The sequence below is a fragment of the Astatotilapia calliptera genome, chromosome 15, assembly GCF_964374335.1.
Source record: "Astatotilapia calliptera chromosome 15, fAstCal68.1, whole genome shotgun sequence".
NCBI lineage: Eukaryota > Metazoa > Chordata > Actinopteri > Cichliformes > Cichlidae > Astatotilapia > Astatotilapia calliptera.
The window spans coordinates 3,915,701-3,942,014 of record NC_137436.1 but is presented as its reverse complement, the minus strand read 5'-3'; the positions used below and the strand labels follow the sequence as shown (position 1 = coordinate 3,942,014).

General features: G+C 40.7%; 1 protein-coding gene across 1 annotated transcript in view; it reads right to left on the bottom strand.

Moving 5' to 3' along the window:
* Window positions 1-2,211: 2,211 nt before the first annotated feature.
* atad2b (ATPase family AAA domain containing 2B) overlaps window positions 2,212-26,314 on the bottom strand; it is a 64,440-nt gene continuing 40,337 nt past the window's right edge. Inside the window, exons 25-28 of the mRNA XM_026142805.2 lie at window positions 23,339-24,076; window positions 22,178-22,296; window positions 10,332-10,460; window positions 2,212-3,878 (exon numbers count right to left, since the gene is read on the bottom strand). Coding sequence (XP_025998590.1) covers window positions 3,837-3,878; window positions 10,332-10,460; window positions 22,178-22,296; window positions 23,339-24,076 — 1,028 coding nt within the window. The 3' untranslated portion in view covers window positions 2,212-3,836. The remainder of the gene's footprint in view (window positions 3,879-10,331; window positions 10,461-22,177; window positions 22,297-23,338; window positions 24,077-26,314) is intronic.

Sequence of the window (26,314 nt, the reverse complement as noted above, 5' to 3'; positions counted from 1 at the left end):
TTGCGAGTGTCAAGACTGATGAGAATACTTCCTGTTGAGTTTTCTTAAAGTAAGGAATTAGCTAATGAATAAATAAAACCATCCCATTTTAATATGGGAGTCTGAGGGTTAACTCCTTTTCAAATCCAGCCTCAAGTGGCCATCAAAGGTACTGCAGGTATTTTAGGCTAATACTTGTCAAAGTTACTTTAAAAAAAACAAAACAAAACAAGCACTTCAAAGTTACAGTTTGCACCTTTATTCAAGTATATCACAGCAGTTTATTTGAGAAATACAGTAAATGTTCCATTTTTCAAATATAACTTACACTAAAGTAACAATTGCGAACAGGTGTGTGTTAGATACACAAACAGAACTGACAAAGCTATGAAAAGTCTAAATTAACTGAAAGAGGGAAGAAGAAAATAATTCAGGATAGAACAAGCCTTTTTCCTTCTGCATACTGGACTAAGTTGTCTCCACTACCAGACAAAAATTGGTTGTTAGTCCAAACTGGCAACAATTTATGATTAAAAAACAAAAAAAAGAGCACAATGTATGACATTTGTTACCCATATTTTATACCCCATGGTTTTTCTTTTAAATCCATAAAAAATAACTCTTGGCAGAAACTGGAGACAAAGTGAACATCATTAACAGAAAGTTGATCTGGTCCTTTTCCTCATAACTGTTTTAAATATTCTAATGCTAGCCTCTTCCAGTATGCCACAGTCTGTAACCACTTTCAACAAAGAAAACATCAGAACAATGAAATAAATAGAAAAGCTGAAAGGGCAAGTTGTCACGTGTTGAAACCTGAGAGACCTGTAAACCCTTTATTCCCCCGTACACGCCAAATAAACTTGCTACACAAACGCTACGCAATTCAGCAAAATCGTTCAAATGGACGCGCAACGCTTCCCGATTCGGTTCAGTTTCAGACGTACAAAAAGACTGAATGTACTGAATATCAGGTGTAAAACATATTTAATAATAAATACCCAGAATCATGAGATGAAAATAAAAAAACAAACAAGAGACCCAAACACAGTTGGAACACTTGGGAGTAAAAGGCGATGGGTGTGTAAAGAGGCAGAAAATGCTCTCTATAGCTTTTAAGAAGGTATTGGGTGATAACAGGAGCAGATCCGGGACGTCTCCTCAGTGTCAAAGTACGTAAAGTAATCAAAGACAACCTGAAACTAAAGCATCAAATATACAGTCCATGAAATATCCGTAAAATTTATGCAATCATCATCTGGCTCAAATGCAAACATACGTATATAACAATCAGAGAGATATAAACAACTCTTGGATTACTGCAGCAGCCGTGGTTGCGCTGAGGTGGTACTGTGGATGTTGCAACAGTATTTTGAGTGGGAAGAAAAAAGAAATACTGTTTTTGTACCCAGTAAACAGTTTTCGCTTTAAAATAAATTAAGCTGAGGTAGCATTGGTTTTTTATTCCCCTCTGCAGTAGTCCAAGTGCTAACCTGCCATTGCCAGTTTGCATACGCTCTTTAGATTTTTTTTGCCACCTTGAATCCGAGAAAAGGCAGAGGTGAGCTGGGGTTAGAGTTGTACCGAGAGGTTTGAGGACCGGACAAGAGAGTGCACTGAGAGAGATGAAGAAAGACGACGGGGTAGAGGGGTAGGGGAGTGCGGGGCGGGCTTCTTCAGTCTACACCTGTTCAAAATATGGCATCTTCAAAACACACACAGAGAAAAGAAAAAGAAAAATGCCACCTTATAAAGCTTCTGTAAGTATCTTGATTTACTACAGTCGGGAAAACATATTCTGTGTCGGCCACAGGTGAAAATCCAGTTTCGCTTGTTTGACGTTGAAAGAGAAGAGAGCAGAACAGATAAAGTCGGTTCACACACGTAAAACAGAAACAAGTAATGCTTTTTACACACTTTAGTGACGGGCACTGCCTAGAATGGCCTTTGTTCAGTTTGGATTTACAACACATGTAAAAACAATTCAAGCAAAGCGTTTTTATAAAAAAAAAAAAAAAAAAATTATGTAGAAAAAAGTTACAAAATATAAAACAAAGTTTTTTAGGATTAATAGAACATTTTCAGAGTTGAAACAGAAAGCCGGTGAACAGGCACCGTTATGTCAGCACCTTTTGAGTGAGTGAGATAACACTTGGCACGATGAATCCTTTGACTTGCTTTATTTCATTTATTCCTTTTTTTAATCTTTTTTTTTTTTTGCATATTTTTAAAAAAAAAAGAGAAAGAGAGGGAAAAAACTGAAGGCCGGTGTCACCAACCTCTCCTTCCACCTGCTGTCCTGCTCAGGTGGAGACTGACCTTCACCGACTGGTCTGAGGTTTTATTACAGAAACATGAATTTAAATATTTGAACATCATCTGAGATGTATTTGACCACAACACTGTTTCCACTTATTTCTTGACCAAAGAGTTCAAAATTAACTAGAGGTGAATAACGTAGATATGTTTAATCGATCTAATGGCGGTAAGATAATCATTTTTAGTCGTCGTTGCCTCAAGGTCCCTGTGACCTCGGTGGTAAATACCCTCCTCCCCAACTTGGGAGCCTGTTCATTGTCACGAGTAGTAAAAACAAACATCCTGCTAAATATACCACTTTCATATGAGGTTTGAAATAAGGCACACGCTAGGCAGTGCAAAAAAGTACAGACGCCTTCCAATTTGTACTGCTTCCAGTTCCTCAGCAGGAGTGTGTCGGTAGGGGGGTTAAAAAAACGAAAGAAAGGGGGGAAAAAAATACAAATCAACTGGCGGGCGCTGCTGGAGCAGGAGGGAAAACATTCATACTGTGAATCTAGTGAAGAGGAGTCGGGGGTCTGCGCTAGCACAACTATTTAGGACATAACAATCCGCTAAGACTGTGAACGCCAGAGGTGGCCTGCCAGCGAATGTTTCGAGTGAGGAGGTTTTTACAGATGACCCCGAGGCGACGCTACGCTTGTTCACCAGTAACTCTGAGACCAGCGCTGAGGGGGCTAACGGCTTTCCACGCTTGATGACCGCCATAATGAAGAGGACATAATTGATTCTAGTCCTGCTGTGCTAACCTCATCGAGTTTGTGTCTACGGTAAAAAACTTCTTTGTAAACTATTCTTCTGGGTGATTGTGGCTCAGATATGGAACTAATCAAGTAGCTAAAAGGGCAGAGAGAAGAGGAAACAAAACAAAACTACAACAAAAAAGGTCGCACAATAGCGCGGTAACAACTGGCCTATGATGAAGCGCTCCACTCGAGGGCAGGAGGGCTCGCTGACGTGGGTCGCCCATTCACTCCCCGTCCTCGTCTCCTGGCGGCACTCTGCTGTCACACTTCTGCTGGTGAGGGTCTGAGTGAGTGTGTCTGTTTGTAGAAATGCATGCATACTCGTGTCGAGTGTTTCGGAGTGTATGCGCTGCCACGTTGTGATATGACATCACCCCATCTGTTGGTTTTTCTAGTCGTCCAAACTTAAGAAATCTTCCCGAGAGCAGCACGGATAAAGTTGAGGATAGCACCCGAGTAGCACCAGTGTTGCCCGCCACTGTTGGTTTGTGTGCACACGTGTCTGTGTGTGTGTGTGTGTATAAGTGTGGCTGACACACCTCCAGGGGTTTGGTTGTGTAGTATGCGTCTGGATGTGGCCAGGTTCCTGAGACGATAGCACCATTGAATGTCTCTGTCCTCATCCTCGCTTTGTTCCCTCCCAGCGACGAGGAGGGTGCTGGATTTTCCTGTGTGGTGTTTTTGTGTTGAGGGCTGAAGCTCCTCCACTCGTGCTCACTCAGTTTTGTGTGTGTGGTGTTGTTGTGGTCCCAGGCTGTTCAGGATCTACCTGATGGGTATTTTCTCTCCATTTCACAGGAATGTATCAAAACGCTGGATTCTCTCCTCCATCTCCTGCACAAACAACAAACAAACACACACACACACGGAGCTTAGCCTCAACTAACACAGCAAACTCGAATGTGTGTATAAAGCATCTGTGCAGCGCGCTTTCAATATTACTTGGAAATTTCCCACAGCAAACAACAGCTTTCACCATGATAAATGATGTAAAATGAAGGAAAGCTGTGCCTGAATGAGACGGGCGATTTTTCTCAGCGTGAAAACAGCAGTTTGACACTGACTAAATCTGAGCAGAGCCAGAGGAAGAGAGATGGATGTTAGCCTGCACTAGACCATGATTAATGCCTGGAAGATGTTACACTGTGTGTTTCTCTCATCTGAATGGCTGAGTCAGTGCGACACGCGCGGCTACAAGATATCAATTTCAAGAAGTTTAAAGAAAAAAAAGGAAGAAGAACTGCCAACTTTACAGCAATTTTTTTTAACATCTAAAGAAGGGCAAACTTTTTCCAGCAGAGACCGCAAGTTTTAACAAGCTGAATAATCCGTTCATAAACGGATTAGATGATCGATGAAGAAAATAGATTTTCTGTTATTTACTGACTGTATTTGCCTCTGTATTTGAGCTGTTGGTTTGACAGTGCCAAAAACAGAACTTCACTTTTTATTCATTTTATTTCTTCCTTTCAAAAGTCAGCTTGGAAATACCACTGAATTTTTGGACTGATTAGATTTCTGGGCAAGCAGCTGGGCGATAGATGATGAGACCACACTTTTTGTACCTCTGCCCTCTTAGCCAGAGGTCGGGGAGGTGCATGCGGCTCTTTCGCCCCCTTTGGGTGAACATGCTGTGCTCAGGGCTGGTTTATTGCAGACGATGACAGCACACTGAAATGGACTGAAGTCATAATTACATACAAATAGTTTTCATGATTATTCTTTTTATTTCACTGCTATGTTTTATTTATTTTAAAGTGGGCTATTTTTTATTTGATTAATTTTCCACAAGCTGTGAACTCAAATAGGTTATGTTATATTTGTTTTTCCTCTTTTTTAAGGTGTTTGTTAAACAGTAAAAAAAAAGCTCTTCTTCTTATTAATACAAGAATAATCAGATGCCTTAAGTATATGTATTATCCTCTCCAAATTACATACAGCTATTTGTTACTTGCCCACCCACACACACACACACGTTTTTCCCCCCCTCACATTATTCAGTTAAAAAGGCTCTTTTGATGTTGAAGGTTGCCGACCCCTGCTCCAAGCTGAGCTACAGAAATCATCTCTTTAACAAAGCCATGCCAGTGTTTGCATCTCTTCTCTCTCACTAAACTGTGTGACTCACTCAGCCCCACCCCACACTCCCTCTGCATCTGCAGCCTGCTCTCATGCAGCATGGAGGAAGGATCAGCGCAGCACCAACAATAAATACAAAACTGAAGCTCTCAAATTTAAGAAGGCAGATGTAATCTTTTAATGGCACTGAAGAAACCTGTTTGTTTCCAACTGCTCGCTAACCCATGCACCAGTTCAGCCAATCACATGGCTGCATTTAAGCATCTAGACATGGTCAAGCATCAAATTGGAGAAGAAGCGACTTTGAATGGGGCATGGTTATTGGTGCCAGACGGGCTGGGATTTCCCCCCGCGCAGCCATCTCTAAAGTTTACAGAGGATGGTGTAAAAAAGAGAAGCAGCTCTCTGGACAAAAATGTCTTGTTGAGGAGACTGGCCAGACTGCTTCAAGCTGGTAGGGGGACAACAGTAACTCATTACAATCAATGTATGCAGAAGAGCACGCCGATTACCAGTCCTGTCAGCTTAAAACAGGACAAACCTGGTCTGATGAGTCTCGATTTCTGCTGCAACCAACCTGATAATACCTAATAAAGCATTCGGTTCAGATTCAAGCGAAGTGTTTAAACACCAAAAGGACACAAGAACACAAATGAACCAATCAGGGCTGCAACAGACCAACATCTGTGCTTCTCGGGATAAAATGATTAGTTCTCTCAGTGGATTTGATAAGCGTCCGTCTCCATTTTTAAGAATTTACCACCGTTTTTCTAATTTAATTTCATTGTGACATATGTTGAAACGTTTCCGCAGTTTTATGCGTTTTATTTTTGATCCTAAATATTGCCGACATCTCACATGGAACATATACATCATGTATTGCCATTCAGCCTAGAAACGGCTTTTGCTCGGCAGCTCCGCCGTCACCGCGCATCACTGTTGGCAGTACCCAACCCAAACAAAAGGGAGTCCGCTTTCACTCTTCCCACCAAAACAGTCCTGCCTGCGTATTTAACTTTCAGTTGACACATCAGAACATGAGATCTAATTTAGCTGGAGCCAGGTAAATTTAATCACGCCAGTGTTATTCTGCATGAGATTCCAACTTCTCTTGAAACTTCATTTAGAACAACAATTAAGCGCTTAGCACTTCATCACAGCCCCACAGCGATCAAATCCAGGTTGCACGAGCTGTAAAAAGCCAGCAAAGCCAAGAAAGGTGAAGCTGATGTTCATTTGAATGAAAAAGTCTTCGTGAAAACCTCGACTCAGCCCATGTCTGTGCTTTTAGCACTTTTTTGCTGTGTTTCACTGTAAACACGGGCACATGCAAATGAGCTCTTCACTGCCTTGACGCTTTGCGCCTCTGTGATCTAAAGTTTATCTGCCTGAAGCCCTCGCACGCTGTCATCCCGAGTACACAGCAGACTAACAAGCCCTCACAGCACCTCCCCTTTGTCTCACTGACATAAAGTTAGCCTGTAACACTGTCTCTATCTAGCATGGGTGGATGGTGACTTACATGGCAAAAATGTCTAACCTCTGCACAGCTCAACAGGTCAACTGCAGCCAAACTGCAGTTTTAGGTGTTTTATATCTCACTGGGGCCCTCAACGCGTGCATGAAAAGAAAAATCCAGCGTAGCATGCTCTCCACTGTTAACTTTAAATTACTTTGGTGCACCCACCTTGTTTGAACCCATCTTATCTACTCCCACATCACTTACAGAGTTCCTCCATTTCCCAGATCTAATTTGCTACAACCCCTGGGAGGACGAGGTTCTCTGCAGCATCTACGTGAAGGTTAGGTGAGAGGGGGAAAAAACCAAACAAAAAAATCTTCACAACAACTCAAGTATAAGTTGAGTCGTTTTTTTTTTTTTTCCAGGGAAGAAAGAGTCGAGAGAGAACAATCTTGTGTATTGTTCCTGGATGAAGGTGTTGTTACACAAGCCGCTGACATCAGATTGACAGACTCACAATGATGAAAGCCTGCACTGCATAGCCTACTGTCAATGGAGAAACTGATACCGCCTATTTTAAATAGGTTTCTCTTTATATGGCTATTCAGCAACAAATGTCAGAGAAGGTCTCAAAAGACTCTTTAAAGAGGGACTGTTACGCTTTTTCATATTTAGTCTTCCAATAGTGCAGTGCGTGTAATCCCATGAGCCAAAAGCTGAGTGTGAGGCAGTTTTTATACTCTTGTCTCTGTATGACGTCAATGAGTGTTCATATGAGACCACAGAAGTCTTGATTGTGAGTAACAGCCAATCAGAAAGAAGCTAACTTAAAAGCAGGGAGAAATGAGCTAAATGCTTGTTGGGGTGTACCGAAGCCCAGTGTAAAATAAATAAAGATCATTTCTGAACTCCATAATGAAATGCTACTTTAATAATGTGCAGGAATCAAAATACGGTGCTGGAAAATGAGCGTAATAGGCCCCCTTGAAGCTCAAGTTTAATCAATATTCTAAATACGAAATGCATGCCAGGAACCAATCAAATAGTTCAATGGTCAAATTAGTTTTAGGAACAATTAGGCTCTTATTCATGACGCTGCTTTGGCTAAACAAGTAGGAATAAAAGTGTTAATTGACCTGCAGGCCAAAGCCCTCAGCAGTATACACACAAAACTGGCAGAGAATTAACCAACTATTGAGGGGTTTAGTTAACCTGACTGGTATCCTGTTCAGCTTTGGCACAGCACAGATTTAGGTTAAAGGTCAAAGGCCCTTACAAAGTCTTTAATTGCTGTCTGAGACACGAGCAAAATATGATACCGGGCCAAGGGAAACACATACGCCAATTTGTGGACAGGAACATAGCTTGCGGGTTTCTGTGTACAGAGCAGATACGGTCCCTCTGGCTTTAAACGCAGCGTGCTGTCCGCTCCATCTGCTGAAAAGGTCAGCTCTTCAGGAAGACTGAGACGAGCCGTGCCCAGAGGAGGACGGCGAGAACGTAAGGGAGACAAATGTATGGACACGCTCCATTTCACTCAGCTCTACAACTCGGACATAAATACCGAGAGTTGCAACGGCGTGCAACGTTAAGTTGCCCCCAAAAAGGCTGCAGCCCCTACACTCTGGACCACCTCGGTGTGCATCTGTGTGCTCGTGGTTTTGCATTCTCAAGGAGATGACCTGCTGTGGGGTTGAGATGTATGTTTGGAAATGCAGGCAAACAAAACACGTGCCAGATGAGCTGACATTTCTGCTCTCGAAACACCAATTTAGGCTGGCAGTATGAAACGAACCCAGACACGCGCCCTCCCTCCCTTCACCAGAGCGGCCCGTAGACAGGCGGCACCACCTGGCTGACTGCTCTCTCTCCCTCTCCCTTTGCCGCTTCCTCCCTCTGACATCCTGACAGCCGGCACTGGCTACCAGCGCCAGGACACTGCCATTCTGAGCCCCTGTCTGCACTGACATCCTACAGCAGCAGCAGATGACCAGATGGGATTCTGGGAAAATATACAGCAGCTTTTTCTACATGGAACATTGTCAAGAAAGAGCCAGACTTAAAAGGAAAAAGTTCCCATTCATTCAGACCCTTTTGTCATCCTTCGCTTATTATTATTTGCAGTATTTTCCCGAGAGACTTGGGAAAAAGATAAATGAACATTTGCGGTTATTGTAGCACGAGTTTGTCTTTATATTACATTTTATGATCTACATCTCCTCAAAATTACCATCATGCTACCATAATATAAAACATTATTGTGTGTCAGCGGCTTGATTGCATTCATGAATATAAAATTCTGACTTTCAGTCCTGTGCCGCTAAGATCTTATTCTGGCTGCCTGAAACACAGTACCATTTTAAATTGTAATTATTTTGGAAAACAAAGCCATAATATATTTTTCATGAAGCCTCAGTGGAGTTTAAGAAGTTCAGTACATTTGTTTGGCCAACTAACATCAGAATTATGTGGAATATACTGTGGGGGTCTCCCACAAGCACTGAAAACAATTTTTTAAATGTTCTCACTACTAGTTTCCACTGTCCTCATTAGATCACACTCTGCTGCAGACCTCAATTTCTACCCTGATCTAGATGCTGTTTATGCTACTCTTACCCATCTCTTCTTCCATAGTCGATATCTAGCCTTTTTTTGTCATGAATCCCAGTGAGTGCCAAACACGTCTTCTTGTTTCAGTCTGTCGCAGTGTTCAGAGATGTCTAAGCTCCCTAAGGAGAAAGCCACACCTTCTCCGATATCATCTGCCTTTGTGTACAACTGTTTCCAGCTCTTTAATAATCGGAGTTATTTGGTCTGAACAAGGTCAAATCTGTAGGACAAAATATAAAAAAATAAATCTAAAAAGTAACATTTTCTTGACATCCATAACATCTTGCTTTGAGAATTACTTACTACTAATCCTCGGGATGCCGCATCACTAAAAATGCAAATGTTAAACATACAGACTTACAGAAGGGGAGGGGGTCCTTTGCATGTTCACTTTGGGCCAGCAGAAACACCGATATGACTGCGATCTGCTACGCAAGTTAGCTAATTACCCTGTTAGCTATTATTCAAGCACGGAGAAACACATGCCACTCATCTGTCCATGTGACACTAAATCCAAACCAGTTAAATCTATGTTAAGGTTACGAGGGGGTTCTTGGAAAATCTTCAGGAGGGTTCTCTGGTCCCCAAGAAGCTCGATTGCTCCTGTCCTTAAACCTACTTTCTGATTAGCCCGAGTTTGTTTTATTTTTACCCTTTTCAGTGCGAGAGTCTTTGGGTGGTGCATGGCTTTAAATGATTATCCACAAAGGATAAGGTTTAGGTAAAGGCCGGGCACTCCAATTTTTGTTAGATCTTGTACTGCTCTCCAAGCTGCAGTTATTGCATGCTGCCCAGAATTTCCTGGCATTGTCCATCTAATTTATATAATAATTTTGAGTGTTTGTGGGTTTCAAACAATAAAAGAAAACATTTATTACCATTGTCAATACATTTCTATATTAAAGAGAATCTGAAAAATGTGAAATATTCTCATTTGAGAAGCTGAAAATGGCAAGATTTGGCATTTGTGTACCTAATGCATTATTTAAAGTAGCAATTAAATGTTATGATTCAACAAAATCACTTTCACCTTTAAGTGAAAGGCTCAAGGCAGACTGCAGTACTGGATAAGGACTATATTTGTATTTAAATGCACATTATAAAGGCTACACCAGTGTGTGTTGTGTCTCTCTGACCTCGAGTAGCTGGGTCTTGTCGTACTCTCTACGATGCTTGTAGATGCACTGGCTGAGTAGGGAGTACAGTCGCTCCAGCTGCTCCACGCTGTAGCCCTCGCTCTTCTTCACCACCATATCCAGTAGAATCTGCAGGAAACAATAGAAATCATTCGTTTTAGAAAATAAATACATCTTACAGATATATACCACAGAAACAACAGCACAGGCGCAATCGGACAGTCGTACAGTGATGGAACAACGGGTCGCACAAGCAACTCACTGATGCTGGTGCGTGGAGATGCATCATTTGGAGGTCAGCTGCATTCAAAAGCAATTAAGATCAGAATGACAGCTAATTAAGGCTAATCATAATTAGAACCAAGTTTACATTTCACTGCTACTTTAATTAAAACATTCTGGACAGTCAAAGGCCCTTTTAATTGACCCGTTCTTCGCATTTTACCCAAACCAAAGTGTGTGTATATGCGCTTCTATTTAAACACGCAGCTCATCAGAATGCACGGACTGAGACAGCAAAGGCACAATAATTAAAGTTATCATCACTGACACAAGGCAAACAGAGAAACCTCAACTGAAATTAAATGGTGTGGGTGTGGGAGAGACAGAGAGACAGAGAGAGAAAACTGCTTGAAAAACATAAAATCAAGGCAATATGATGATTAATAAGACATAGATGTTTGTCAGAGCCTCATCAGTGAACGTCTGAGAGATAATTACAGTGAGCAAAAGAATGAAAATTGCAAAGGTAAAAAGGTTAGCATTGTATTAATCACTGTACTCCATCTGACAATGGGTTCTGTTTAAATGACAGTTGGCCTGATTAAAGTTAAACTGAGGCTTCACATCAAGAGAAACTTGAGCAGAAACTTAATCCCAAGACAAAGTCTGCTCATAACCGGAAATCTGGCCTGAAGAAAAATACTCTGTAGGATTTTTTACTTTTTAGCTTCTATTAAGATACACCACAGCTTGGAGCCACGTACCTGCCACCAATATTATTATTGTTATTATTCTTTATAACTGAAAGAATGAAAAACGTCATGCATGATGCATTAGTCCTAATGGTTCGTATCGAATCCTCGTGACAAACATTTGCTACTGCTCTTCATCTCAGTGCTGACTAACGTAATCAATGACCTCCTAAAAGCCTTCCTTAGTTTTTTTTAGATTGTTTTTTTCTGCTACAAACATCACATGGAGAGAGAAATTACACCTGCTTCCAACTAAACAACATTATCTGCATCAATGTTTTCACATTTTGTATTTAGAAGATTGGATAAACTCCAGCTCAAAGTGGACTTAATGTGTCCGTTTCCAGCTCCATATTTATTATCCTTGGAGTCTATTAGAGTACCTCTGCATAATTCACAATTCAAAATAAACATTATTCATCTCATATTAGGCCTCGGTGCAGCCCCTCAGCTCCTCTTACAAACATAAGGTTTGAACAGCAGGTTGGCAAGTCCACTGTGTAATGTGCCTGAGATGACTATATTAAGGATATGTAATCTCTTTGACATCATAAAGCACCACAAATGGAAAAATTGTGTTAGAGCAATGATTACTATGAAAAACCACAGTGTGACAGATCATCAGAAAAAGCTTTTACAGCTTCTCTTTCAGTCACATGTAAACATTTCTATAGTTGAAGTCAGTCTGATTCAAGACTTTGTTTCACCTGTTAACTTCTCCCCTTCTTCTACAGTTATCAGTAAACGTCACATGTTTAATCAGCTCCCTGAACACAGACAGCCATCATCTGTTCGCCACAGTAGTTGCCGTTATTATCGCACTCTTAATTCCTGAAAACACTGTATTTAAAACAATCTCTATGCAGATTGACAGCTGCGCTTGCAGGCTGCCATATTCCAAAAGCAGAGAAGCATATGTTCCTGCACTTTTCTGTCAAGATGGAGGGCATGTGGAGAGAAGAATGCAATCAGGTTAAATTACTTACATTGTACAAGTTTTCTCCTAATCAGTTTACACAAAGGTTTATTTCATCCCTCTGAAACTGAAAAAAAGCGGGCGTGTTTCTTCTGATTGGGGTGTTTAAACTAAGCATTATTTTTACTGTTTCAGCTTTTGAAATGATTACAAGCAGAACATCAGACTCCGTATAAGCACAGCCGCTAAATGCATACCATATAAAACTTAAAGGTCCAGAAAACAGGACGATTATTCCTTTGAAACATTCAAACTTTCATAATTTCATCTGGTAGTATAGAAAATCACTGGTTATATCCCTTTTCACAAGAACTTCCACCTGGCCAATCTAATAACCAAGTCCCTTGACAAATAATGTCTACATAAAGAAGCTAAGAACATGAAAAAAATCTAATATTCAGAATTCATGCAGAGCGATAATCATGATCTCTGCAACACTGGGAAAAAAGTGCCATCAGCTGCTACATATTGAATATATTTTACTGGTATCTTTTTGTACTTTTTTCACATTAACTCTGGCCTAACATCAGGGGAGCTATCAGCTTTCATAGTTTCAATCCAGCCATAAGAACTAATAAAAGAGGTCCAAATGGAGCACATCACAGTGAGATGCCGGTTTTAACAACACATGCATAAAAGCTTTAATTAGCATCATTACCAACCCATCGCACATGTGTAATAATGTCAGCCAGCCTTTCATCCCACTGCCACTGCATTTCTCTCCATTTTTCATCATGTTCCCCAACTCTTGCTTTAAGTGCATTTCTCTACTTTATAATGCACCTTTTTCTCCTGAGATAGTTCATCTTCTCACCTCAAGCCATTTTCACTGTTTTACACAGCCTCTTCTCACCTCCTCTTCAACTGCATTTCCGACATTACCATTGCACAACAGTCTTTGCTTCTGGTGTATTTGTCTTTGCATTCTCCTCTCTTATGCGCCTTTCTTTCCCCTCTTTGTTCTCTCTCTCTCTCCGTTTCTTCGCTTTATTCTCCTCTTACTGTTACCAGGCTGATTGCAGCAGTGCACTTCCCAGCCTTTGTCAGCTTGATCAGGGTGTCGGCGACACTGTGGGGTAAATGGTGTGAGAGGGTCTTACATGGGCTCAGTGACTGAGTGAGCTCACAGCACACAAAAGGGCCGTAATCCCATGCGTTAAAGACTACTACTGACATGGGCCATTTAACCTCACCCCTTCTAAACTCCTTGCTCCATCTTCCCCCACAACCTTTTCTTTACCACATCTCTATCTATGCTTCTTAAGAACATAGATTCAAAAGGGAGGGTTGGGATGCCTGCGATTTTAAACAACAGCTGAATAAGGGTATACATTGTCATTAGCGGCAAACTCAGAGCTTTTGTTAACGTGGCTTGCACAAATATTTTATAAAATGCAGTATTTCCACTTAAAAGTCTCGAAAATGTGCAGAATGTAAGTGCAGTCCACTGAATTTACAGTCGCTCTATGCTTCTGGTATTTTGCAAACAAATCCCTTTTTCAAATAAGCATGCTGTACACAGTCAGGCATGCAGACTGGAGCTGACTGTGATACAGTAGAGGGTCTTCTTTGATCACTGAAGGCTTCACTATCTACACGCACATGTGTGTTGGAGAGACTTCCTCACCACTGGCTGAGAGAAGAGGGTTAGCAGGCAGAGAGGGAGGAGGAAAAAACTCAACAACAAGGACTCAAAACCCAACAGTCTCCATCACAAGGGACGCTATTAAGCCTTCAATATCTGCCTCTGAGAACAATTCAGCCTGCTCTTCCTGTTAACTAAGATTTTGTGTCTCCAATACTAGCAAATGAATGAATTATTAATGATTCTGGTTTGTTTGTTACCTTCAGCTGAGGCAGACACTGGATTTGGATTTTCAGATTTATTTTAAAAAAAAAAAATTAAGTCATGGTGGCAAATAATGTGGTTTACAGGGCACTCGGTCACACGGATAATGCAATATTGATAGTGTTACAAGGGTCAGGGACAATCATGATGAATCATATTACCATGGTCCCAGAACATTAAAATGAAATGGTGTTTCTGTTCAGTTGCCCATGTAAAAACCGCTGCAGGGGTCGACAGCTCATCTTAAATATGCAACGCTTGGCTTTACAGGAAAATGCCATTAGATTACGGTGAATTCTCTTTACTTTAGTATAGGAGGAAAAAAGGGTTTTCGATGCTATATATGGTAACGTCTTTTGTGCAAAGTATGCAATTTGATATCTGAATAAAATGAGTCCAATGATACTGTTTAAAAACAGCATTACTCTCTTCTAACTGATGATTTTAATATTTACCTATGTAAATGAAGACATCATGCTCTGTGTGCCGTTAGGTTTATGCGGTGACTCAGCCACTTAGATAATGAGTAGAACACTGAATTCAGAATCACACACAAAAATATGAATCACGGATGAAAATAAATGTAGATAATTGTTATTATATTCACTCACACACAAAGATCAATAAAAGGAGTTAACTTTAATTGATAGAAAACTTAAGAGACCTAAGGGCTGGTTTCCTGGGTAGGGGGTAAATTAAACTATTCTAAGGCTTTAATCTAGAAATGTCAATCTTAGTGGTTTTCCTAATACATCTTAAATGTAGTTCTACAGAATAGAGCTGCCTGGGATAGCTCAAACTTTATCTCAGGACTTAAAATGTCCTGAAGCACATGGCTTCAATCTCAATTAGGAGGAAAAAATCTGAGCAATGAGTTTTGTTTTGTTTTTTACTCAAAAACACTGATAACAATATGAGCCTTATAAATCAAATAGTCCATACATGACATGAGTCTGGGTAGGAATATAGAACATTGAGAGATGTGAAAATGACCAAATGTAAAATCTGCAGGTTTCATTTGGCAAGTCCTTGGCAAAAAAAGTATTACAAGGTAAAAATTACAATTGGGGGGGAAAGATAATAAGATGGAAAAAATAAGGAAGGAAAAGGAGGAAAGAAATTTCATATTTTACAGACTCAAGACAGGAGAGATCCAATATCACCAGGTAATAAAGGAGAAGAAAACCAAACAGACCTCCACATACACAGAGCAAAATTATCAGATGAAGATATGTTTACCAAACAAATGCACAGGGGAGAAAAATTTAATACAGAAAAGATTTAGGTCAAGGTTATGGAAAAGGATTTGCTAATGAACTGATATGATTAAACTTTGGGGAGAGCTCAAGGGAAATAAAGGGTAATCAATACAAACTCCTTTCCATGTGTCGTGCAACCAGTGTGCAGGAAGAGTAAAGTGTTAAACAGTGAAAGATGCTGACAGAGCACTAAGCGTTGCACACCGTCTGTGCATTATGAGGGTATGCTTTTGGAATATACAAAAGCATGTACGGCCTGGTAAAGCTGGATTCATCTGAATAAGCAGTGCAGCTTAAAGCGTTACAGCAGGTATTTGTTATCATAGGATTTGAGCAGTGAGGAGGTGGCGGAGGCTTGAAATTCGTTACTACAGACCTACATTTACGATACATTATTAACACACACAATATAACTGACCTGGAATCGCAGCCTGCCCATGAATTAACAACTGCAATAGCATCTTAACAGGATTGTTATCTTTCCATTGATTGACTCGGTACAACACAAAAGTATGGGATATCACATCCCTGCGTTTTCTGGCTGAAGAAACCTTGATGCAAGCCACATATACCACCGGTCATCAAATCACCCCCCAGTTCTTACATTCTTCACCTCGCTAAGAACACCTCTGCAGAGTTGGGCTGGCTTGCTAGAGCAAATTAGCTATGCGTCCTGGCAGCTTAGGTTTAGCTTAACGGCTTCTGTTGGTGTTGGCCTCCACTGTGCAGCGGCTGCATAGGCTGCCTGCGGAGCGCTAATTTTGAGTCTTCCTGTGCAGCGTTTTGGAATGGACACTAAACCGAAGCAAGCAGGGCAGAACTGTTCTGTTCGGCCCCGTCCTCAGGGGTGCGGTTTCTCTTTTCATGACAGTGGATGCCTCATTCTCTGGTCCGGTGTGTGCCCTATCTACCTACATTGATCGCACTCAGAATGTGCATTTATGTTACCATTTGTTTGCCTGCTTCACTAATCCAGCAAGTGGTAGAGCTCTGTCTAAACAGAGGCTGTCCCACTGCATTATGGGAGCTGCCTCATGTGCGTACAGCACCAAGGGTCTCGCTTTGCCCCAGGGGGTGAGAGCACATTCCACCAGGAGAATGTAAGCTGATGTGCTCTTTTTAAACCCCGCGTAGGTGATATTTGTGCTGCAGCTAGTTGGGCATCACCGCACTCTTTTGTTCAGTCCTATCGATTGATGGCTCCTGCTGTCCTTCCCCTGGATCTACCGCACACTAAGGTGCCGGTGGTCCAACTGGAGTACGTTGGTTGTATACATGTCCCATATTTATGTGTTGTCCCGAGTGAATCGACTGAAAAGGAACAGTTATATCTATGACTTTGTTCCCTGAAGGAGAGGAACGAGGTACAACACAAGGTTGCCTCACCGCGCACCTCGGCTTGACTGTGATGGCAGGGGGTATATGTGCAGGCAGGGCCATGCGCATGTCATCACATGGCCTCCACCCTAAAAGCATGAATAGAGGTTTCTTCAGCCAGGACATGCGGGGGAGTGATATCCCATACTTACGTGTTGTACTTTGTTCTTGTCCTCTCTTTCAGGGAACAGAAGAAACTGTTTCAGCCCTGATATTAAACATTGTAACCAGACATTAAAAATACCATCTTCATGTACTGTATGGGTATTAAGACGTACAAAATCCCACACAGTGTAACCCTAAGCCAAAGGTTGAGGAGATGGGAGCAACGCAAAAGGGCACAATAAATCTGGCCGCAAACTATTAGAAGAGAAATAAGAGAGACTAACTGGTATGTTTATGTTGTGTGAGCAAACAAGTGACCCTCACCTGCATAGCCAAGAGGCACAGATATGCAATTACATGCAAATGGGAGATGTGTCAAAGCAATCAGTGGGAATGAATAAAAATAAAAGAAGCACTTCAAGCACCATCTATTTTTATTGACAATCAAAACGATGGTCCAGCACTACTATTAGGCTGTCTTCTTTTGAACAGGCACGAGGCATGGCTACTTTGCCAAAGGGGGCCCCTGCTGTTATCAATACTAAAAAATGAAGGGAGATGACAAACTGAAGCAGGGCCATTTCTGTTGACAAGCTTCTCTAAAACAGGAAATCCTGACATGCTGTAGAAACTAAGCATCAAGCCAGAAAGACTCCATACTGCGCCAGTGACTAGAAACACTGGCTTTTTCTGGGCAGCTGCTAAAGGAAACAGCAGAGCAGACGATAATCTGTGTGTTCTTGGTGAGATGGAGGAAAAATTGCTGGGGCCAGATTGGATTTCTTGTTACTGAATTCTCATCTGCAATCCTCAGCACCACTTCTCCTAGCCCATCTGTGGACAAGTGTCTGATTATTGATGAAAGAAAACAGCTGAGAATGAGAGACGTTTTGGAGTAGGGAGAGAAACAAGCCTCAGGACCTATTTATTCATACTGAGGAATTCATTTTGATCCAGACAGCATCAAGCATCATTTCAGAGAAACTGGCAATAACAGAACTTGATTTTACTAAGTGAATCAGAGCAAATAACTGTGCAATGGCTCTGAAAGGCAGGGTGTGAATACTGAAATAATACCATCTCCGTCCTACAGGCTTTGCGTGTAGGGTCTGTGAACAAACTCATAACACTCTGATGGTATTTAATTCCAGAGAGATTTCAGAGCCTCTTCCATCAAGTTAAAAGTCAGGAATAATGAGGCTTCTACAATCAATGAATACAACTGAAGAGTGAGGGAACAGTACACCACTCACTGTGGGCCCTAACACACATCAGGCACCGTGCCAGTCCCAGCCCCGCCAGCAAATATCTGCTTAAATGGCGGCTCTCATCCTGCGCACCGGAAATTCAATTTGTTCCGTAAGACTGGGATGAAAAAGCAATTATTCACAGTCCCCTCTTTTCACAATCTGTTTCTTTAAGATATCTCCCTTCTTCCCCCTGCTAACAAATAAACCTCCAGATTACTGCTATGTGTGGCTGTTCATAGGGGCAGCCAGTTGAAGCACTAAGATCAGGCCAGCTAAAAAGCCTGTCAATCAGGCTGAAAGATGGAGTCAGGTTCAGCACGAAGAGATATGTACCCCTACGGTCCCCATCATCCCCATGGGATGTGTGTAAAAGCCACTAGATAATGGCTTGATAGTTGGATGTCTCTTCGGAGCGTTGAGGAAAGACGTAAGCACATGTCAGAAGGACACTTCTTTTACACCAATTACACTACACAGAGCGCTGTAAAACCAGCGCCCCCTCCCCAACCATCCGATCAGTGGGAAGTGCTGTCAAGGGGGCCCACTGAGCCGAGGCTCCAATTTACACTTGGGGTATTAGGTGGGACCCTGGCGTGACAGTGCAAAGTACCACGGAGCTGCTTCACATGCTTCCACTTACTTGAACACACCCTGGGACGAGTTGGCAGATCTAGTGGGTCAGAGAGAAGCTCATGTTTGAGTCATGACCTTGTTTCCTTCAGATTTAACTGGAACAACACCTGTTGATTGAACGATGTGAAATTCGTTCTTTCCATTGTAATTGGCTCCCTCCTATGTTCAGAGGGCAAGGATACAAAAGGTTGATAATTGAAAGATGGAAGGGGACGAGCGACAGTGGCGTAACTGTAGCATGAATGAAAAGGAGGGATAAGCTTAAGAAGTTATTCATCTGAGAAGGGCAGTGTGACAGCATCAGCTCCAGAAGAGACCTATGGATCTGGTGAAAGCTTAAGGCTGGTCACCCATGATTGCACTTCCACAACCTCAATACCTTAAATCCCATTCAAAGAAGAGAGGGAGGGAGGGAGGGAGGGAGAGACTTTATTCAACTTTTTCTATATTCTACAGTTACACAAAGGTATAAGTTAAAATGTGGGACTTTCCAGGCGTCTAATCTACCTGTTGATTAAATGGGAGGGAGAAAAGTTCAATAGTCTAAAGGCAAGACAATGTAAAAGATTGATTTTAACATCAATTAAAACTGAATGGATGAGGTTGTGCAACTTGTGCATTTAATAGAAACTGTTTTGTTTTTTCCCCCTTTCTTACTTTGTGCAGCTTACTTGAAGCTTGCCTGTTTACGACTTTGCATCAGAGTCAGAGAGGAGTGCTCAATCTGCCAGGGCTGCAAATGGCTGCGTAATATCTCAGACTCAACAATAAACTAGTGTTTTACATCAATAAAACACATATTAAAATGTAAATCAATTCAGTTCAATTACATTTCGTACATAGCACCAATTCATAGTGCAACATAAAACTTCAAGGAGCTTTATGTTTCACTGTTGCAGAGAAATGTTACAAGTTTTTTGTAACAGTGGAAAGGAACAACTCTCCTAACAAGAAGAGAACTCCAGCAGAACCAGGCTAACTGATTAGTAATCCTGATGCGAAAAGCAGCCATTTTTAAACATCTGCAGTTTTATCAGCCATATGTATGAATACGACCCACAGTGCAATTTCCAACACTGGTCAGAACAAGCCACAGTTTCACTTGCATATAAAAATATGCACAAACAAGATGACTTAATGGTTCATATAATTCAAAGAGTGACCAATCAAGACAATACAAATGAGGCACAGCTGTTTCAATTACAGAAGGGAGGAGAAAACAAAAAAGCAAGCCTTTCACCCAGACTGTTAACAACAGCATTGCAACAAGTAGCCAAATGAACTTAAATAAGACTAAACAAAAACATATTTTCAACATTTTTGATTATAGTTCATCTTCTCCATAATCAAAATCTAATTATGCACTTTCAAGATGTGACAGTCCACAGCTGGTAGTGTTGGAACTAATACATCTTTGCTTAACATTTATATTTTATAGATTTTCTTAAAATGATCAGAAGTGAAGCCATTTGTATTTACCAAAAAAGGGGCAACCCTATATTTATACCATCTTTATAACACCAGTATTACTTATTATTACAATTAGTAATACAATTAGTAGAAATTCTATAGAATTTCTACTTATTATTACAATTAGTAATACAATTAGTAGAAATTCTATAGAATTTCTACTAATTGGATTGGCTACTACACAATTCATTTTTGGGGGGAATTGTTTAATTTGTTTAAATGTTTTTGCAAGATCCTACAATCTTCTTCCTCTAACAAAGCAACTCAGGTTGGAAACTGTTGAAATCATAACTGGATACATTAAGTGATTAAAATCATAAGAAATGCTCATTTATTAACATTTATTGTGACTATTTCCTCATTACAAAATGTTTGCCTTTGTGTTACCAGAACATTTTTATACAGATCACACTACCTGTTAAATCTGAAATGCTTAACAGTGCACAATGCCAAATCACACCAGCTGTTACATCCTTCATGGTCTGAATCAGAATGATGGCTGTGTAAAATCAACAAGATGGCAATGAGGTGTGGACAGGATTTTAAAAAGCCGAAGTCTTGATGGTTGAAAAAAGTTAAAAAGTGTTTTAGTTCCATTGTGTGTGTGTGTGTGTGTGTGTGTGTGTGTGTGTGTGTGTGTGTGTGTGTGTGTGTGTGTGTGTGTGTGTGTGTGTGTGTGTGTGTCTTTTCTCAGCCAATTATTTCAGAATAAGCGAATGCAGACCAGAGGCCAATGTTTATAAACTTTCAAGTAGATTTTTTTGTTGTATTTTAATTAGAAATACTGAATACAACTGCTGCAGTAATGAAATAAAGTCACAACAGACAGTTGAAGAAAATGTCTCAGTCTGAATCAAACGAGCTTTGAATTATTAAGCTGCCATTTCAGCAACATTTAAGGTTCACTATTTTCTGTTACCGTTTTAGTGTTTAAACGATAGGATGCTTAATAAGTGCTTGGAAAAAAGTATTTTCGAGCTTCTCTAGCACTTCATAAATAAGATGCTCATAAATACGTGATACTGATCATACTTGATCACACAGATCTATTTAAAAAATATATTTTAACAATATTTTTTCCAAAAAGAATGACAATGTTAAGTAAAACACCATCAAGAATAATGTATCAAACTATGTCGGGCAACTTAAAGATCAAAACATAACCTTTATTCATTTTTCCAGTACAAACGCACACACAGATGTATTTTATTAGGCTTTCACACGACTAGCATTCTTAAACCAGCATTAACAGCTCCACATTAGTAACATGAGCACGTGGCCAATTAACATTAGACCACATCTAATTATCGACCTATGTCAAAGATGATTACACTGATGCTCAATTAAACCGACATCAGTAAAACTGTATTTCCCCATAATACTTGGACAACATACCCATGGTGACAGCTAGCCTAGCTACAGTGACAAAAGCTCCCCCACCACGTCCTGTAGAATTTACAGGAGGCCACTCTTACAGATTTCGCTCGTTTCAACCATGACCTTGTCTTTTTCATTATCAAACTAACGCTCATTAAACCTGCCACCTCACAGCATGTTGTCATGTCCCACCCACTGCTCCATCACAAGGCGTATATTTCAAAAACACCAGCAGATCACACTATAGCCAAACACAGAGGCTCCAAGCAGCAGGTGGTACTTGAGTGGAGTCGTATTTATTTTATGGAAAAGAAGAGGTTCTCCCCAACTTATTTTCTTTCTTTATCTAAGAGGCAAACCATTCAGTCAGAAAGCATTTCATCACAAAAGCAGTGCAGTTTTAAGCAATTTTGAGCACTTTAGCGAAAATCTATGCACCTTTTAAACCTTGAAAACACCCCAATAAAATTACAGTATTTTCAAGAATGTAAGGAAGCTTAAGTGCATGTGGTGTGCTGCTACACCTGTTATGGTCATAATGCTTTATTTATTTTCTTAAAAAAATAAAATTCTTACCAAAAGTCGCTGGTGGTCAATTACCACTGGAGGATGGGGAGGTACTGCTTGTGGCTCTTCCTCGGTCCTTTCAGCGGACTCCTTCAACTGCTCTGATGAGCTACTGTTGAATGTCCCCACTTCAAAGACATCAATGAAAAGACAAATGAATAGATTACCAAAGAAATATTAAATATTTAACTGCAATCAAGAGTAACTGAATAACCTAAGCAAACTAACTAAATTGATGCAGTTTTGTTCTTCTCATTCAAATGCTATTCAAAGAAAAATACATTTAAAATGTCATGGCTACAGGTCCAATGCAATTATACAACAGAAAAACAAATTATCTGCAGCTACGATCAGCTTTAAAGTGTACAATATCTCGCATCTGGCTCAGTGTTTAATGAGATGGGGGTGGAGTAGCTTAGTTTTTCTATTGGTTCAGGAGCCACAATTCGTGTTCTGTTGTCCGATCATGTCATCCTCTGATGGCTTCTTCATATTTTATCAGCACCATTACCTCAGCCTTCCAGCTGGCCTCATCATAAGCCAAACCACAGGCCCATAATCAAACAAAAACTTATTGCTCGTCTCTGACTTGAACACAACATCCCAGTAGAAGGAGCATAAGGTTTCATGGCAAAGAAACTAAATATACTGGAGCAAAGGAAAAGGCAGCCACTGCTGAAAATCCAAAAATTGAAAACCATCCAAAGATGCATATCAGGAGGTGTAACATATCCATATAACTTTCAAGCCCATGGCATTTTGCTATGAAATGCATCCAAGCCAAGAATAGTATTTATAAATGCTAATGCTACTTAAGTTTCACCACTGAGTCTTACATCCTATTTTAAACCAAGCATAAATCAGAAAACTGGATGATAATAACAGTAATTTATCATAGATAAGTGCTAGGCAACCCACTGGCTGAATGTCTAAAAACTCACAGATGTTTGTTAACTTTGCATAAAAACATATTTAGAATTTAAAAATTAGCAAGTCAAATTAAGAGATCAGAACAAGTAGCCCTGACATTGCATCTCTCTCTTTTTAACTCATCACATATATTTGGATTTTGAAAGTGTGAGAAAGCATTAATAGTGAAAAGCGTGTACTGCAAGCAAAAGCTCTACATTTGTGTTAACCAATATTAATGCTGGAACATAACTAACATACCTTCTTTGTTATGATCTTCCTCAACAGTTTCCGTTACTGCCACTCCATCCTGAGGATGCTGCTCCTGAGTTGGTTTGCTCTCATTTTTGTCTTTGTGCTCATCCTGTTCAGCTCTATTAGAGCCCTCAGCCGTGCTCTGAGGAGTCCTTGTCTCTGCCTCACTGCTCCCCTTGAGGCTCTGCAAGTCAAGGCTGTCCATTGACTCATTTCCATTCACACAGTCCACTTGTGAAACCAGGAGAACCTCTGTGTGCTTAGGCTGGTCCTCAGCATCTGAAGACACCGACATTTCAATCAAAGGCTGGAAGTCAGCCCGACTGGCCTCGCTATCCCCATCTGTGTTGGGCTGAGAACTACCACCAAGGCAATGTGGTTCGGTGTGTTTCCCTGTGATCTCAGGCTCTGCTTCTTTAGCTGCCGGCTCCTCAACCTTAGGCATTGGCGCCTCTCTGGCTTCGCTAGCATCTGGAGGTTTATCGGGAGCTGCAACAGGGGGTTCGTTGGAGCTTTCTTCTTCTGTGGAGGGGGCATGTGGATGATGGCCATTGGGTTGGGGACCTGTAATATCGCAAGATGATTCCTCATCCTGTGTTAAACAGGAGTCGCTGGGCCCTGCCGCTTCCACCTCTGCTTCAGGCTCCTCCTCTTCCTCCTCTGTCCCTTTCTTGTAGTTCTTCTTTTTCCGTATGATGCCCCGCCCCCACGATGGCCTCCTCCGAACCTTCCGCTTTACATAATCTGTGAGGAAAAGGGGAAAGGAAAAGAGACAAGATGGAACAATATTAATTTAAACAAAATATTCACAAGGCTAGCATTTTTTGTTTTAACAGAAATCTTGCATTTTGGACAGATAACTCAAAACAACACACCTCCACAACGACTAATGCTTAGAAAAATCCATTTCTCATACTGTAAATTTTATACAAACCATCTCTCCTTGCCCACATAGAGTCATAGCATGTATTACAAGTTCACTGCATTTAAATCTGGACATTTGGCCTTCCTCAAAGGGTAGTAATAAGCAGCGGGTGACATAGATCACAGAGAAGAACCAGACAGAGACAGCAGTCCTGCTATATCATGGATGTTAGACACTAATGACAACAGATGGTGCTTGGGGTTTTGAGAGGAAAGAGCAAACCAAAGCCTGATCTTTGAAAGTGCAGTTAAAGTGTCACAGCAAGCCAACAAGGATGCTAAATGCAGTAAAACTTCAAGGCATTTGCCTTCATTTGCTGCTTTACAGAGCAGACACAAACCACAGCAACAAAGTCAGAGTGAAGGACAGATACAGAAAGACTGTGAAAGAAAAACAAAACAAAACACACATACGGCTCCATCACAAGTCAGTTTTTTATACATTACCATAAGTGGCTGAGACACACAGACTCTAACCCCAAAGAAACAAGTTGTTCCCAAGTTTAAAAAAATAAATAAATAAAAATCTGCTCAGAAATATTACTCACGTTGCAGGAAGCTAGACCTGCTTACACGGCCACACTCAACATTATGGGTACATGTCTTGCTTAAGACATGTAAAGTAAACTCATAAAGTAAAAACATATATTAGGACTATTGTAACAATAAGGTTAGGCACATATTAATTATGGTTAAGGGCTCCAGTTCAAGTCCATGAAATCTACTCTAAAGTCATGAATATAAGACCACATGTCTACATGAGCTGAGCTGTGATTTGGACTGTTAGTTCACTGTGGACTCTCTAATATTCATAAACTACTAGGCTTTATAATTCTGTAGAGGGTCATTGAATGATCTAAATCGGCCAAATTGGCATTTTATGCAGAATCAATAACATATGTAAGCTTGGTTCTCAAAGGACTTAAGGATCACAGCTCCTTAAAATTATTAGGCAGAGATCACACTGTACTGCACATACTGAGTAAAGCTTTTCGCCTGAATACTCCTGCTCCCCACAAAGATATGAATAGGCACACACTGAAAGGAAATCAGGATATGCCTGCATGCTGTCTGTCAAATTTCAAATCTCACATTCCTCTCTCCCCTCCAGTGCTTTTAGCCAGGTTTCATCTTTCCACTCTAAACGTGAGATGTGGTTATGCACACAGTATATGTACATTATGTTAAGTACCTGTCCATAATGAGAACAGAAGAGCAATGACAACTATTGCACCAACCGAAAGCTATATTTGGTCTCCCAGAAATAGACAACACAAAGAGGATAATTAGTCAACCAGTGCTTGCTGATGGGACTCATCTTTGGTAATGGTGTTCTCTAGTGACCCTCTTAATGACCAGTCACGAAACTGCTGTCAGCCACAACCAGCACAGGAGACAGCTCAGAAAGGAATAAAGTACACTTCATGCCAGATAATGTATTACAATTATTGCAGCAAACAGCTATTTACACAAGACTATTCTTCAGCTGTGTTTAGAAATCCATAGCATACTTGTATGTCGTTCCAAAGATTTTAATCACGTACATATACCTTACAAAACCAATGCATGATTCTGCATCTGGAGGGCTGAAGCAATAAAGCATGCAGCATTATAATTTTATCTAGACCTCCTCTGTGGCATCACTTTACATTATTGTCTTTCTCCTGTCAGTAACAATTAAATTCTCATGTTGCATCTGAAGAATAAGAAGTGAAATCCATCTGTCCCTGGTTATTTAAACTCACACTGGTATCCACGTAAGTGCTGCCTTGAATTCTTTAATTTTTTACTGCTTTCACCATTTATTAAGTGTCCAGCCATTCAGCAGGCTAGGTATGCGTCACATTGGGGGACTAATCCCATTCAAAATCCAGAGCTAGTAGCATTTTTCATGCACAGTAAGCGCAGACCTTCTGATCTTATATAAAAATATTCCAAAAATAAGTGAAAAGAACTGCGATTTAAGACACTTTAATATAGTAATGTAGGAGCCACCTTTCCCATTAGCGGAGGACTGCAGAACTAGGGGCAATATGAGCCAGAGTTCATACTACCACC